The following is a 15,992-nucleotide window of genomic DNA, read 5'->3' on the forward strand; positions in this document are numbered from 1 at the left end:
ACACACACGTTTCTCTCTTTTCTCAGACGTCCCCAGGTGACCACACGGGCGCTGGACAGAGCAGCTTCGGAGAGACGGCCCTGAGGTCAGCACGTCCTGGTGTCTGTGTGTTTGAAGGGGAGACCGAGGGCTGGCCCAGCCCACAAACCTATGAATCTAGCATCTTCTAAGTGGAGACGTGGCCCCCGGAGAGGGTGCCGTGTTCTCAGACCGTCAGCTGGGGTCAGGCAGCGGGTTGGGGCCACGCCCTGAGAACAGTCGTGGAGGACAGGAGCCCCTCCTGCAGACGCGGCCCTCGGACATTGCAGGCGGGAACAGGCTGGCAGAGGCCCAGCGCTCTCTGAACAGGAGCCCGGCCCCATCACCACCTGGCCTCAGCGTGGAGCCTGGGCCCAAGGAAACAGCCCGGGGCTGAGCACAAACCCCGGATGCTGGCAGTGGTGTGCAGCCCTAAAGACCTGGGGACTTGTGGACAGAAGCTCCGGTGGGTGAGCTGGTGGCTGATTCGAGGGGCATCTCGGGGGAAGGGGTGGTACTGAAAGGTGGAAACTTCCAGGAGGCCCTGCGGCCCGTGGGAGGCTGGATGGAGCTGGGCTGGGGGCAGAGATCATGCAGGCACTTGAGATGGCCCTGCGGAAGGCCACATGTCGGGAAGGCCCTGGTGTCTGGGGAGTGAGCGCTGGCAGGGCCGCGGGTGGGAGACCGTGCTTGGACGGGCAGGCAGGTGCGGAGCGCCGGTCAGAGATGAAGAGGGGACAAAATCCGCCTGTCCCAGCTCAGCACAGAGTGAGCTCGGCTGCGAAGCAAGAAAACAGCCCCTCTTGCTATTTATTATTAAAAAAAAAATAAACCAGAAGAGGTGACAGGTGGCAGAACCATCGTGCGTGAGATAATTATGTCTCTGGGGCCCTGAGAACCAGAGCCAAGAGCCTTTACTGCTCCGAACCGCCAGCTGATAACCTTTCCCACCCGGAGACGCTGGCGAGGGCTGCAGGGATTTGATCACGTTACACGGCACGTGGGCGGAGGCCGGGGCCTCGGGTGTCATCTTACTCAGGGCCACAGTTTAATGGAAAAACGAATGTCTTCCAGCTGCGCTTAGATGGTGGGGAGCCGGGGGCTCCCTCCTCTAGCCCAGCCAGGCTTGCTGGACAGCTGACCCCTCGCTGAGGGACATGAGCTACAATGGGCGGTCATCAGCCTGGCATCTCTGCCACAGGGCCTGGCCTGGCCCCGCCTTCTCTCGGAGATTTCCAGAGGCCTCTCGGGGGCCCTTCAGTGCAGACCACACGCCCTCCCTGTAAGTCTCCCTCTCAGTCCGGTGGGTCGTCAGTAAAAGTGGTTTCTTAAGTCCCATGTGGGGCACTGAGCTCTGAGTGTCCACGTCTCCCAGGCAGCGACTCTGGGACGCGGCGCAGGAGGACCAGGGCTCCTGTTGGGGATGACGTCCTGGGTAAGTGTGGTCACTGGCTGTGGCTCCTTCCTGGGTGTTCTGGAACGTTCTGAGGTGGAGGAAATGGAGTGGGACTTTCTCTCCCCCGTGGTTACGTGTCCTGATGTGCGAGCCTGGACGCCACACTGAGGCCTGATTGCTGTTGCTGCTCTCAGGTTGTGAGCATCATTCCAGGCTCGCCGGGTCCAAAGCACTTACCCCTGCCAAGCTCTGTATTACTGGAGCACCCCAGGTAAGAAGGGAGGTCCTCGGGGGGCACGTGTCTGGAGACAAAGGAAAGCCCAGGTATGGGAGAGCGGAGGGCCTCACACTCCCCATGTAGGAGGGGTCAGTGCACTTCGTGGGACCAGAGGCACCCGGTCTCTGCAGCCTTGGTGTCCTGGGAGGTGACCACCAGCTCGGGGTTTGGAGAGCTGGTCACGCCGCTGGTGGGCAGGGGAGCCGGGAGCCTGCGGGCGCCGTGTCCGCCGCCCCAGCCCTGCGTTCCGGCCGGGTGGCGGGTGCTGCCCCCTGGACCCCAGCGAGTCCACACACACCAGGGGGCCTGGCTGCTCCAGACCCCGCTGGGGACCAGCCTGCTCAGGAGGCGTGCGGGCTCCCCTCAGTTACTGCTCTACAAGGTAGGATTTCCTCCCGTGTTTTCCGTGGATTCTTGAAGAGCAGCAGGTGCAGAAGGTGGGTAACTCGCAGGTAAGGCCGCGAGCGCAGCCCCGCTGGGCGGACCGGACGCGTGTCCAGCCCAGCTGCCTCTTTCCCTCAGGCCTCCACAACCAACCTCCCGGGAAACCGCGGTTGTCTTTGCTGATGTGAAGGTTTAAAACGGGAGACACGCCTGGAACTCCCTCTGCTTCACTCGGTTACTCAGTTTGCATTTGTCATTATTGGACAAATATTTGAACTTCTTGGGAGCTACTTGTATGTTTAGCCTTTCCGCGTCTTAGCGTCGTAAGCCCGTATGTTTGCTCCCTGCCGTGTGACACAGTGATTCCCCGAATCCTCCCGATTCGCCCTAACGTAGGTCAGATGGCGCTGCAGGCACCATCTAGGCGGACGCACGTCTGAGGCGATGTCCTCGACTCCACGCATGGCTGGTGCGGCCAGAGGAGCCGGACCCTGGACCCCCGTCACAGTCCACCTCTTGGGGGCCCACTAGCTTGAATCTCCTGTGCTATCCGGGGACCCCTAGCTCACTTCTGTGACGAGATGCACGTCCATTGGTATCACCGACCCTGTGTCGGATCCTGTTTCTGACTCTACCTTCTTTATAGAACTGTGCGCTTTGAGACTAAAGGGACCTCGCACACACCAGCTGGATTGGGGTCTGCCATTTACAAGGTGCAGGCTGCCTCACTCACGGGGCCTCTTCTGCAGAAGCGACAGGCACAGAAGAGGTGCAGGGGGTCCCCGCAGGCGGTTCCCAGGCCCCTCTAGGAGCCAAGAGCACAGGAGCCAACGGGCAGCCGCCCTGCACGTCCCAGGGGGCGAGCCTGAGGTTGCCGCCTGGGCTCAGATCTGGGACTCCTGGTCCACGGCTCTCTTCCCTCCTCGGTCCGTCCCAGAGTACCGGGCACTTCTTTCTGTGGAAGCCCGTGTCTCCCTCTCTGACGCCAGCCGCGCCCTAGTCTTAGGCAACGCTGTCCCGTAAGTGCTGGTCTCCTTCATGGGCTTCTCATTTTGAAGACAGTCCTGCCTCCGCTCTGAGGAAAGGCAAGGCCCAGCAGCTCCGGGGCCACTGCCATTTCCACGTCCACGGCCTCACGTCTGGAGGGAGGGTCCCCTGCGGCCCGCTCCCGCCCCGCCTGCCCTGAGTCTCCAGCTCCTGCAATTAGGACACACAGAGAATGCATCCCTTTTCCATCTCCGCACGTGACCCTGGCCTGAGCCGCGTCAGCATCACCCCCGGAGCTGCTACGGCAGCCGCTTCGCTCGAGTGCCCGCAGCTCGGGGCCTCTCGCTCCTGCACAGACTCTTCCTGATGTCCGAGGATCCTCAAGGATGGAAAGCTCACCAAACCAACCAGCTACGTTCCGTGATTTCTCCTGGTCTTGTGACAAAGCCCAAGGCCATCAAGGGTCTACCCGGCCCTGCTCCGGCTCCAGCCCCGCCCCATCCCACTCAGGCCTGCCCTGGACGCGGCTGCCTTCTCTCCCTCACCCCCACAGCGGCCTCGGAACCCGCTGTTGCCTCTGATGGGAAGATCCTTCCTTCCTCCGCCCCCTCCAGTTCTCAGCTCAAACTATCCTTCTCCAAAGAAGCCTTCCCTAACCTGCCAGTCTAACGCGTCTCTGCGTCACTGACCCTGCAGTACAGTCCCTCGGCCTTCTGAACGCTTTTCCCCACGTACAGGGACGGCTCAGTGTCACTTTCACACCAGATTGTGAGCTCCAGGGAGATGGTGTCACCTTGCTCTCGGGCTCTGTGTCACCTTGGCCCAGCACCGAGCGGGCTTGCTGCCTGATGAGGGTGTGACGGGCTTGACGTTCCTCTCCCGGTGGCCTCCGGGCTTGTGCTTGTCTGTTCTCCTGGCACCTTTTCACCTGTGCCTCCTTCTCTTCCTTCTGCGTGTCGGTTTCCCAGCCTTCAGCCCTGGCCTTCTGCGCCCATGGGTGACCCCGGTGCCACGTGACTGCATCCGTCGCTTCTACGCTGGTGTCTCCAGCACGTGGTCCAGAGCGGAGCCCCGGCCTCCACACCCTGCAGCCCCGCTGGTGACTTCAGCCTGCATCGCTTCTGTCTTCAGACTTGAAGGATAGTTCCTCCCCCTCACCACCTCCCCTGTCCGGCTGCCCCCTCCCCAGCAACACATCGCTTTGCGGGCCCTGTCTGTCTGCCCTGCCCTCTCGGAACCATCTTCAGCCAGGCCTACTCCCGCTGCGTGGGCCGTTCGCTCTCCGCTTCAGAAACGCTAGCCTCTCCCTGGTTGTCACAGCCTGAGCCTCAGCCCCGGCCCGTTCACGCTGCTTCCCCACCAGGAACGCTGGCAGTCTTCTCCCATCGTTGTCCGGGGCGGGGCCGGGAAAGACGGTAGATTGTTAAGGACATACTGCCATCCCGGCACTGCGACAAGCACTTTGTCCACACAGAGTAGGTGCATAAATTCGGATATTCGTGGAGTGCGGCCCATTTCCACCGAGCCCTGGACGCCTGCAGAGCACGTCCACCAGATGCCCCCTCCCTCTGTGGGAACAGGCTCGTCCTTCCAGCAGGGCCTCGAGCTCCGAAGACACACTCTCCAGTGATGGAGTGCCAGCGCCGCGGCCTCTCCGGGTCTGTCACGTGGGCCCAGAGCCAGAGGGCGGGGTCCTCATCACCTTCCCTGCGACCCTTTGGGGACCTGCCATCCACCTTCGCTAGCGTGGCCGCCCGGGGCCAACGTCCAGGATCCCGGGCGTTTGTGTGTATGGTTCCAATAGGAGGGAAGAGGGAAGGGCTCAGCCCGCTGCTTCAGGACGTAACTAGCCTGTATTTCAGCAACATTTTGACGATAATTGTTTCCCAACAATGCTGGGAATCAGCAGTGCAGACTCCCCGGTGCCACCATCAGGGTGAGGAATGGTGAGGCCCATGTGCCCTGGAAGCAGCCTGCTCCCGCCACCCGCCCCCTCGCTCAGAGGCTGGCCCGGCTCAGGTTAGATGTACCCAAACCTTCTCAAAAGGCCCAGATACGGAGGCATTTCGGCGGGGAGAGGTGAGCTAGGAGCCGTTCCACCGATGGAGCGACTCAGACACCCAGCCACCTCGGGGCTGGTCCTCCTCCGAGCCCTCGGTCCGCCGTCCCTTTGGGTTTCTGGGGTGAGTCTTACATCTCCCAGGCGCCAGGACAAGCAGCTCCCACTTCCCGCCGTGGAGTCTGGAAGCTGCAGGAGGCCTCACACTCAAGGTCAGCCTGACCCCTAAAGGAACATGGCTTCAGTCTGTGGACTCTGCTTTTTGACACACTGGGAATGAAACCAGCAGTTTGCTCATTTTTAGCAGTTAAACCATTTTCCCTTCATTTCTTGGTGGGGGGACATCTCCCAGGGACTGCTGGTGTCCGTTTTTAAGATGGAGCTAAGACGGATGGATGATGGTGATAACCCACGTGGGCTGTCCCTCTGCACACCTGGCCCAGTCCTGGGCCCCAGTCAGCTCAGGAAGCCGGGGACTGGGGCTTGTGTTGGGGAGGGTCGCTGGGCCGGCACAGGCGCACTTCTATTAGCTGAGTCTGCGCTTCAGACACCTGTGCTCCCTTCACTGGGTGGATAACTCAGAGCTGCAGGTAAGACCCACGTCTCCCAGTGTATTTTCTTGCCTGTCTGCTTTTCTTCCAGGTCACATTTATCAGAAATGAAAGGGTGCTTAGCAGGACCCAGGGAACCTAACAAAGCTGCTGTGATGAAAGGGGGTGAGGGGCTGGGAAGAAACAGACTTCAAAGCCCCCCAACACACACACACACACACACACACACACACACACACACACACACACACACACACACACACACACACACACACACACACACACACACACACACACACACACACACACACACACACACACACACACACACACACACTCTCTCTTCTCTGATGGGATGGAAAGGGACTCAAAATCCAAAAGTCAGACCCCTGCCCGGGAAGCGCAGGATTGCAGAGCAGCTCCCAGCCAGGGCCACGCTGCCCCCAGGGCTCCCCTCTCCACCCAGGACTCGGTTTCCCTGCCCGCTCCCGCCCCCCGCGCCTACTCACGCCAGCCTGGCCCCGCAGCTCTCTCCCTCGATGTCACCTCCAGCCACGTTTTCCGTGTTGACAGACTCAGTCTCACTGGTGGGCATGCTCACTGCAGGGTCGGGTTGAAGGGATGCAGAGCGAGGCGTGGAGGGAAGAGGGGAGAGAAGCGTTAGTCTGCAGCCCCCTGGCCGGGAGGGGAGGCCCTGGCAGCGCCCGGCCGGGTCCCACATCCTCGACTGACATGCCCGCTGCTCGTCTAGGGTGACCCTTGCCACCCAGGACACTCTAAGTGGGACAGTGGGAGGAGACGCCTGGGAACACTGACCCGAGTGCCTCCTCCTCTACCCTCGACCCCCTGCCCTCGGCCAAGCCGCGCGTGCTTTTCCCCTTTGCGTCTGCTCCTCGGAGTAAAAAGAGCTTTCATGATGGTATTTTATTTTTCTTATTTCTTTCCAACCCCCTCCCCATTCTAAGGGGTTTTATCCCCACACTTAGGGCCCAGCCTGTCTGTGGAAAGGGCTTCTCTAGGGGGTGAGCCACTTGATGGATTTGGAGGAGGGTCTGTCCCTTGTCCTGAGTCCTGCATGCTGGGTCCTGAGGCGATTCCGTCTAGGACAGAGCCTGAAATAGAGCTCAAAGGGGACAGCCATTTCCAGCATCGCATGCAGGATTCAGGTCAGCACTGCAGACACAGGAATGAGAAGCCTCCGTGTGGGACCCACCAAACTACTGAGATGAGATGTGGCCTGAAGACAGACGGCAAGAAAACCACCTCTCCACGGCATCCTGATGTTCCCATGTCAACAGGCCAAGCTGGGACACAAACCATCCAAGTCCACTATGGCCGACCTGCCCAGCCCATCCCCAGGCTCTTCCTGGATTTCCAGGGCAGCCAGAGCTTTCTAGCTTGGAGCCCAGTTTGGCTTAGAAGAAGCCATTTCTTTTACTATTATCTTTTATTCCAAATAAAAGTTTATCTCAAAAGAATTCTTCTCCTCCTTTTTCATCTTCTATGGCCCTTTTAACACGACACACAGGGAGTTCCTTATTTTTCCCGCCCTTGTCCTTTAGAATGGCCGTCACATCCTCGGTCATGGCTCAGCCCTGCTTGCAGGTCAGCAGCCCTCATCTGTCGGGCAGGTCAGGAGCCCTCAGTGGCCACAGAACCTGCATGAGTGAGGGTGTGGCATCTGGTGACGTGGGACCAGTGACAAGTGCCCCCGGGGCTGCCACAGCCCAAGAACTGATCACGCTGTACAGATAATTCGACGGGTTGTATGGATGCTGCTGGATGTGGGACGTCCCGGTTTCTTTTCTTTTGGATGAAGTCAAGTCGGGCAGGTGTGAGAGACTCATTCTGAGAATGTGGGAGACACAGCCGGGAAGCCCACGACTTCCCACACGCTTGACTGTCCTGTGTCCACCCTCGACTCCTTTTCCATAAACTTGGGCGAAAACAAATCCAGACATCATTTCAAGGAAGCTTGGTGCTGGATGGACTTTGGACATCGCCCAGCTTTCCCTTCACAGGACAGGGAGGTGAGGTCCAGGGAAGGGCCAGGTGCCCGGGTCACACAGTGGTTGGGGGCTGGGACTGGATCACAGGTGTCTTGGGCCCCCACCCCGTGCTCACCTCGATGGCCCCCGGGGTTACACTCCAGACGAGATGGGATTCCTACAGCCGAGCAGGCTCTGGGGGCATCACAGGTGCATGGGGAGCAGCGAGACAGTGGTGCTGGACTTCACAGCGTTTACAGCTGGCACCTTCAGTGACCTCAACCTCGGCTGGCGCTCTTCAAAGGAAAGGCCCCAACAGGGCTCAGCCGCTGCTGGCTGTCATGTCTGCTGACTTTATACATTTGAAGGGACAACGAGGTGGTGGCTTTGGGTGGGACAGGCTATCCTCCCCTTGCACACATGCACACGCACACACGTGCATGCACACCAGAAGAAGCACGCTCCCGCCCTGCCCCGTGGGCACCAGCACATAATTTACACACACGGGGGCATGGGGGACGCCACAATGGGTTTCTGGGGGGCGATTAGACGAAGCAAACTCCCTTTCCTTCTGATGAAGCAAGACCGCCGGGCGCTTCCTTTCACAGACAAGATATCAGAGTCGAAAACCAGGAGTAAGACGCAGACAGAACTCAGGGTCAGCCTCAGGCAAAGAAAGAAACAGGGGACTTGGCGACCACACAGAGGATGTCCCGCTAACCTCCAAAAACAAACTAAGATAGTAAAAATTGATAAATCAAAACAGGTAAGAGCACAGAACAAAATAGGACCCAAACCCCAAATCACATGAATTAACAACACAAAATAAACAGTGGATCCTGGGGAGAAGGGGTCACTCCCGCAGAAGCGTCTACATTGGCAGGTGGGTACTGATTTTGAGGAGACGGACACCCAGGAGGGCCCCAACTCATCCCTACTTGTTAGTGGGAATCCCGAAGATTTGGTCACGAGAGGAAAGGGTCAGGCTTATTTTTACCCCATGTAAACAGCCGTCTCCGAAGCACACTTATCTTCATAATTCAAAGCTTGAAACAACATGGATGGACCTGGAGGGTATTATGCTCAGTGAAATAAGTCAGAGAAAGACAAATACCGTATGACATCACCTATATGTGGAATCTAAAAAATAGAGCAAACTAGTGAGTATGACAAAAAAGAAGCAGACTCATAGATACAGAGAACAAACTAGTGGTTACCAGTGGGGAGAGGGAAGCGGGGAGCGGGGAGAGAGGGGTAGGGGGCTAACAGGTACAAACTACTATGTATAAAATAAATAAGCTACAAGGACATATTGTACAGCACAGGGAATATAGCCAGTACTTTATAATAACTTTAAATGGAATATAGTCTATACAAATATTGAATCTCTATATTGTACACCTGAAACTAATAGGATATTGTAAAGCAACTATACTTTAATAAAAAAAAGAAAATAGTTTAAAACAATGCTTTCGCACACCAAAAAAAAAAAAAAAAACCCAAAAAACAAAAACCACCAACACAAAGCTTGGAATAAACAGAAACTTTACAACCAGTAGCATTCTTTGTTCACTTCTCAAAATTCCTATACGAAAACAGGGCTGAGAGTTAAAGAGTTGAAATGGATGACTCAGCAAATTTCCCTTCTAGAAAGATACACGTCAGTTTAGAATGACAAGGGTCACTCAGGTGAGCGCCTCATCGTGAGGGGTCTTTAATTTGGCAGTGGGAGGGGTAACGGGCTGCCAGCCTCCAAGTCTGTCTGTCCACAGAGACGCCTCAGGGGACAGTCCTGGCTGGCGGGGGCCCGGGTCACTGACCTGCTACACAGAAGCTCGTCCAGCTTTTGGCTTTGGCATCGATACTGTCCCATCTTGTTTGACTTCAGAAATAGCTATGTGATCACTTTAAAAATTATAGAAAGAGCTTGATAAAAACACAGCCTTTCCCTCTATAACTGAACTTGACCAGGCCTGGTGAGTCACGCGGGCACAGGCGGCAGCTGCCTGCGTGGAACATGGTCGAAGAGCCTCCAATCACGCCCTTGATGGTGGGCAGGAGTCTTTGGGGAGCTGCTCTTTGGGGTCAAGGTGTGGATTTAAAGGTTCCTTGCTTTAAATCACAGTTTACATCCACATATTAGTTCCTATTGATATGTGATAGTTTATCCCACAAGCACCTGACGGGGTGAAGATGGTCTGTGTTTCTATTTCTAAGGGGTTAGACAGAGGCCACAGCCGACTCGTTTAGGGACTTGTTACCCTAGAGATCGCCTTGGGTTCATCTTGGAAACTGAGAGTCCAGGCCGGCCGAGGCTGGGATTGCTAATGCTGGGCCCTATTCTTGGGGAGGCGGCAAGCCTGAGTCTCCCACTGGCTACTCAGATGACCGGTGGGTTGGAAACTGAGGCAGAAAGACTGCAGAGAATCCAGGGGCCAGGGCGCACCCTTCCTGTAAAGAACGGCCTCTGAGGAATGAAATGTGCTGTTGAGTGGACTCAGGAAGGATGCTGAGGGGAGGCTAGTTTCCTGAATTTCTAACTTCACCGTTACCAGGGATTGTGGATTGAATGTTGGGTCTCTGGGCTGTCCTGTCCCTCGGCTTCTGCTGAGCAGATTCCGAAAGGAAATGAGATTTTCGTGAAAGAGTAATTAACAGCTGCCACTGCAGGTGGTGGAAACATAATTACATTTTTAGGAACATCAGTGAGCTGTACAGACTCCATCTTGCCAAGAACGGATTCTCTCCCCAAACTTCCACTCTTGGGGGCAACTTGCTTGAACGGCGCTTAGAAGGACCACGTTTCTGCATCTCGAGGGAGGTGCACAGTTCTCATCTCCCAGGAACTGATGACTTCCCTGGTCTGCTAGACAGCAGTTGTGTGGGTCCTGGGGGGATTGGTTGTAATAAGCCACTTCCACCACAGGATAGTCTCAGACTGGAAACTACATGAACCATGCTGGGAGTGCACGGGACCCAAGTGGTCGTGGAGACCGGTGTCCTCTGGAGCACTGGGGTTCGTGAGCTCCCTGCGGGTTGACTCACTACACCTGGGGACCCCCTGTCACACCAGCTACCACCCTACCCTCTGCCTCAGACCCTTCTGTGCAACGGGACTGCCAGGACGGCCTCAGGGCAAAGCTCCAGGTGAGAGATCGAGGGGCGGACGTGGGTGGACGTGGGCAGGCCTGCGAGTCTGGAGCCTTCCGTCACCATGCCAGCCTGACTTTGTCCGTGGGCTGGGGCAGCAGGAGCGGCCGGCCTCTCCTGGAACTGGCTGAGAGCAGTGCCCAGAACTGAGCTGGGAGCTTCACCATCGGGTGGAGGAATTCTCCAGATGGCTCTTGGTGGAAGACGCCTGGGGGCTCAGGGCCAGGCCTCCCGGGGGTGTCAGGGGCCGGAGGAACTGAGGGCGTTTCTCAGCCAACCTGGACTTGCATTTCTCCAGGGCCAGCCCAACTGCCAATCCTGGGTGGGCCCGACGGCAGGATCTAGTCGCCAGCCTCCTACGAGCTCACAGATGGAGCTAGAGAACTGACTTTGCCACTGACTTGGCCAGACACTCGTTTTATCATCTTTTTTTGCATACAAGTGGTCTGGTTAGTATTCTTTTTCCAAACGTACTAATCCAAGTTATAGTTAAAGGAGTCAAGCAAGAGGAGTCCTGATTTCCTGCCTCGCTGACTCCAACCTGGAATCCCAAACCCCCGTAATCGGGCTCCATCCTGTTAGGGCCACGTGTCCCCTTGAAAGTCACAGGTTGAAATCCTGACCCCTGGAACCCCAGAGTGTGGCTGTGTTTGGAGCTGGGGGGTCTTGAAAGAGGTGATTGAATTAAAACGCCATCGCAAGGGTGGGCCCTAATCCCTTATGACTGGTGCCCTTACCAGAAGAAGAAATCTGGACACAGGCATGCACGGCGCGGGGAGATGGGGATACACCCGGCGGGGTGGGGAAGAGGCCATCTACACGCCAAGGACAGGGGCCCAGAGCCGTCTCCCCTCAGGGCCTTAGAAGGAACCAGCCCTGCCGACACCTCGACCTCAGGCTTCCAGCCTCCAGAGCCGTAAGAAAATGAATGTCTGCGTTCACGCTGCCCGATCCGTGGTACTGGGTTACGGCGGCCCTCGCTGATGCACACACTATCCCCCCACATCCCTGTGCCCATGATTTCTGCAGAACTCCTGCCCAGGTGGGGCTGCCCACCTCAGGGCCACCTTCATCCCAGCCTCTGGGCTTTGCTACGAGGCCCCGTCCATCTCCCCTTCACCTATCCCAGGGGTCGGGGAGCTGCGGCCCTCGGGCCAGACCCAGACGGCCGCTACTTTTGTAAATGACATTTCGCTGGAGCAGGACCGTGTCGCTGGCGGGTGTCACCTATGGCTGCCTTCCCTCGGCCCGCGAGCCTTTTGGAGGGCGTGGAGGCTGCCCCCGCCTGAACCACTCACATTTCCCCCGTTCCAGTAGGGCGGCCTCCAGGACCTGCTCTCCCCGAGTCCCCTCTCTGAGCCCCCCAGAACTCTGGGGTCTGTGAGAATTTTCAGTAACAACCTGGATGCAAGCCCTAGTCCCAGCCCTCCCAGCCGGTATGTCTGGGTGAGTTATTTAACCCTCCCGAGCCCAGGTTTCCTCATCTGCGAAACAAAACACAACGGTACTATTTATGTCAAGGGCTTCTGAGAAGGGTTAAATGAAATAATATTTGTAAAGTAACTCTGTAAGATGGAAAGTGCCATAAATATTTGCTCATATTACCAACGAATTTCCATTTGTTTTTCTTCTAGTTTGCTCTTATTTCACACGTATTTCACATGTGTCTCCCTGACACAATTATAGCTTTCTCGAGGCCAGAGACTCACATTAGAACTCCCTGGACTCCCTTCCAGGCCCTAGTGGTACTGGCTGTGGAATTACAGTAGACACTTGGCGTCTTCGTGGGGCTTCAGGGCTGCTCCGACGTGCTGGGTGGCTTTGGGGTTTGTCTTTCAGCCGCCCCTTCACCCGGTGCCCGGGAGGCTGACCTTTGCAAAGCGCCTGCAGAGGCACCAGCAGGACAGCGCCGTCAAGGACCCTTTGGGGCTGTCACCCCTGGTGCCTGCATCTTTATGAGCCTCTCCTTGAACCGCCCAGTTCTCAAGCCTCTGTTTGCTGTCAGGACCTGACCCACACGCCTCTGGGTGCAGGCAAGGTGAACAGGATGAACCCATTGACAGGGGGAGGAGGGCAGAGACTGTGGCGAGGGTCCTGGGAGAAGCCACACACTTTATGAACCTGCCCAGGGCGCAGCTGGGTAGGAGCCGGGGGCGCGAGTCTGGACCCTGGCACAGCCACGTTGGAGCTCTGTGACCTGCGGCCTGGTACCTCCCTCCTCGGCGGCTCAGTTTCCCCACTGAGGCCTACATGTGTTGCAGGGCTAGAGAGGGCAGGCCAGCCCTTCCTTTTTACAGTGGAGACCGTGAAGGTCCAGAGAGGATCAGTGACTTGCCCAGGGTCACACAGCTAGCTGGTGGTGGAGGTCGGGTCCCCTTTCCACCAGCTGAAAGCCTACCCTTGGTCATCCCAGCCCCCTCCCCAAAGGTCCATGTCTTACACTTGGGCCCTGTCTGTGCTGCTCACAAGGGCCTACAGGGCTTAGGATCCTCTCTCACTTTCTCCTTCTTCTTGGGCTCCGTCTTCTCCTGCCCTGTTTTCTGCTGCTCAGGATAAATTTGGCTCGGGTCAGACTTCCCAAGGAGGCCCTACAGGGCAAGCGAGCAGCACCGTCCCGATGAGGGCAGCACTTCTTCGGGAGGCTTTGGCCTTGCCTCTCCCCCGGCAGGAGAGCAAATTGTTGCCTAGCTTCCAGGCTGCCTCTGGGAATGGTGTTCTCCCTTCAACTCCCGACCCGGCGGTGCCTCCCCGGGCCCATATCCCTGGAGGAGCTCAGGGCAGCGGTCAGAACACCCCCCGACTTGCCCCTTCGGCAGGAGGTCCTTTATTGTAACTGATCTCCCGGCTCTGCCTGTCGGGTGCTGGTGGCTGTCTGGTGACTCCGCGCCCTGGGGAGGATGCAGGTCCCGGTTCTCCCGCCACTTTAGTGGTCCACGGCTCATTTGAGATGCTCTCAGCGGCATGGCAGGACCCGCTAGAACCCTGCTCTGGGCAAAGCCCTGTGGGCCGTGCTCCCCTCCCGCACCGGCCAGCCCCAACAGGACCACGTCCACGGGGGCGGCCAAGGTAAAGTTCTGGGACGGGGAAGGCTGAGCCCATGCTCTACGAAGACACCGGGAAGGTTTGGTTTAGATGTGGTGGTGAGGGGACCTGGTCTCCATCTCCAAACACAGGAAGTCTTTTCTGCCTGCTCAGCAGGTTGGTTCTACAAGGACCAAAGGGGTGGAGGGCGAAGAGTCTGCCTGCGCATTGGAAACGTCCCCACAATGGTCTGGCTGCCTTCAGGGACCAGGAGATGCCCACTCGCCTCGTCCACTCACTGCCTCCTGGATCCGGCCTTGCTCGAGGCCCTCCTTCTCCAGTGCCGACTCGGGAAGGCCCGCGGCCGGGTGACCCACGAGGGCCAGAGGGGACCCTGCCCCACAGCACACAGGCGAGGACAGCGGACAGGCTCACACGGGCTCCTTCCACTGAGCCGCCCTGCCCTCCAGGTCTGCCCTCTGAGGCCTGAACCCCATCAAAGGCGTTATCTAAGTCTTAATCTTAGAAACCTTCCAGAGTTTCTCAGGAGACCTGGGCTTGCTGGAGAGGCTGACTGCTCTTCTTTAGAAGAGAGAGATGGTTTGAAACCCAGGGACCAGGGGCCACCCTCTCCACAGCCACAGGCCCGGAGGCGCTGGCAGGACATGGGATGCCCACGTCAGAAATGACTTCAAGGGGGGCCAACCTGGGTCGCCTGGGCCTTGCTGCCCCGACACCGCTCCCCTCGGGGTCCTGGCTCCTATGAGGCTCGCGCTGTGGGCTCAGTGGCCCAGGAAACCCAGAGGGGAGGAAAGGATACAGAAGTTCTGGTTTTCAAATGGTGTCACGGGGCACCAGAGGGTGGGGGCGGGGTGGGACGCGGAACAGGCTTATCGTGCGAGAAGGGGCGTGTGTGGTCCATGAAGTGAGCAGGGTCAGGGGGCTGGCGGGGGGACTTGGGCAGATTCAAGCGGCTCTATTGCTTCTGGTGATTGCATTGCAGGAGAAACCCTTTACTGATGGTTCGCAAAAGAGGTGTGAAGATAGGGCATTTGCCTGATCTGGGGAAGCAGAAAGGAGATGCGGCCTATTTTTTATTCCCACGATACTGCGGGAGACCGAGCCCCTGGCAGATGAGAGGTCAGCAGGGTGGAGACAGAAGGGCTGCAGGGCTGGCCGGGTGCGGGAGGGGACAGGATGAGGATGTGAGCGGGGAGAGCCTCTGGGGCGCCTTCCAGCGCTGAGATTCTACCGCTGGATGCCTTCAAGGCAAAGACCAGTTTGTCAGGGTACTGGCTCTGAGACCGGCGCGGACAGGTCAGCTGCCAGGGGCGGGGCGAGGCCGGGCGGAGTCCTCAGATGGGGGGCACTTTCCCCTTTGGCCACCGGCTGCCCGGCCGGGAGGGAGAGATCCAGAGTGTGCAAAACGAGGACACTCTCACCCTGGCCCAGCCCCCGTGATGCCGGAGCACAGCACTCAAAGAAAGGCAGGGCCAGCGGGGGCTCAAGGATCTATAGAAAGCCGGGGTTATGTCAGCACCGCTTTCACATATTAGGGAACTAAGGCCCAGGGAAGGAAGGCTTTGTGCGAGGTCACGGAGCTCTGAGTAGGAGAGCGGAGCTCTGAGTAGGAGAGCTGAGCCCACGAACCAGGTCCCCCGTCCCCCCACCCCCTTCCTGCCACCAGGTGTTTCGGGCCATAGGGGCTGCCTGGCAAAAGAGGAAGTGGGTGGTCTCCACAGCCATTCAGGCTTCCGTGTGGGACCAGGCTAAGCCTCCTACTGGTTGTCTTGTCTTGGGAAAATCATCTGAGCCCCACCTTCCTCATCTAAAAAACCGAGACCATAATACCGACCTTGGAGGGTTAAGTGAGGGTCAAAGGTAATAAAGGTCAGAGGAGGTGCTTCATCAGTAATAATTCTCTGTGTGCGCAAGGCCCAGACGCTAGATGGATTTACTGGGGATGAAAAAGCAAAACGCGGGTCCAAGAGAAGGACCTGAGGACCACTTGTTTTGCATCTAAAAGGTCACCTGCAGTCTGAGCACTGATGGTGATGATGCATGTGTTCTCGGCCGCTCCCAAGGTGGGCTGCAGTTACCACGTTCCCTTTGGGGCATCACCTCCAAGTGATGAATATTCATGATGTCCCTACTGTGTGCT

General features: G+C 57.7%; 1 protein-coding gene across 14 annotated transcripts in view; it reads right to left on the reverse strand.

Annotated features, from left to right (window-relative positions):
- Positions 1-15,992, reverse strand: part of CACNA1C (calcium voltage-gated channel subunit alpha1 C) — a 474,146-nt gene that overhangs the window by 105,375 nt on the left and 352,779 nt on the right. For all 14 annotated transcript variants that reach the window (XM_060113743.1, XM_060113735.1, XM_060113742.1 and 11 more), the window contains exon 10: positions 6,182-6,272. In XM_060113743.1, the coding sequence (XP_059969726.1) occupies positions 6,182-6,272 (91 nt within the window). The remainder of the gene's footprint in view (positions 1-6,181; positions 6,273-15,992) is intronic.

Source organism: Mesoplodon densirostris, chromosome 11 (assembly GCF_025265405.1).
Source record: "Mesoplodon densirostris isolate mMesDen1 chromosome 11, mMesDen1 primary haplotype, whole genome shotgun sequence".
Classification (NCBI taxonomy): domain Eukaryota; kingdom Metazoa; phylum Chordata; class Mammalia; order Artiodactyla; family Ziphiidae; genus Mesoplodon; species Mesoplodon densirostris.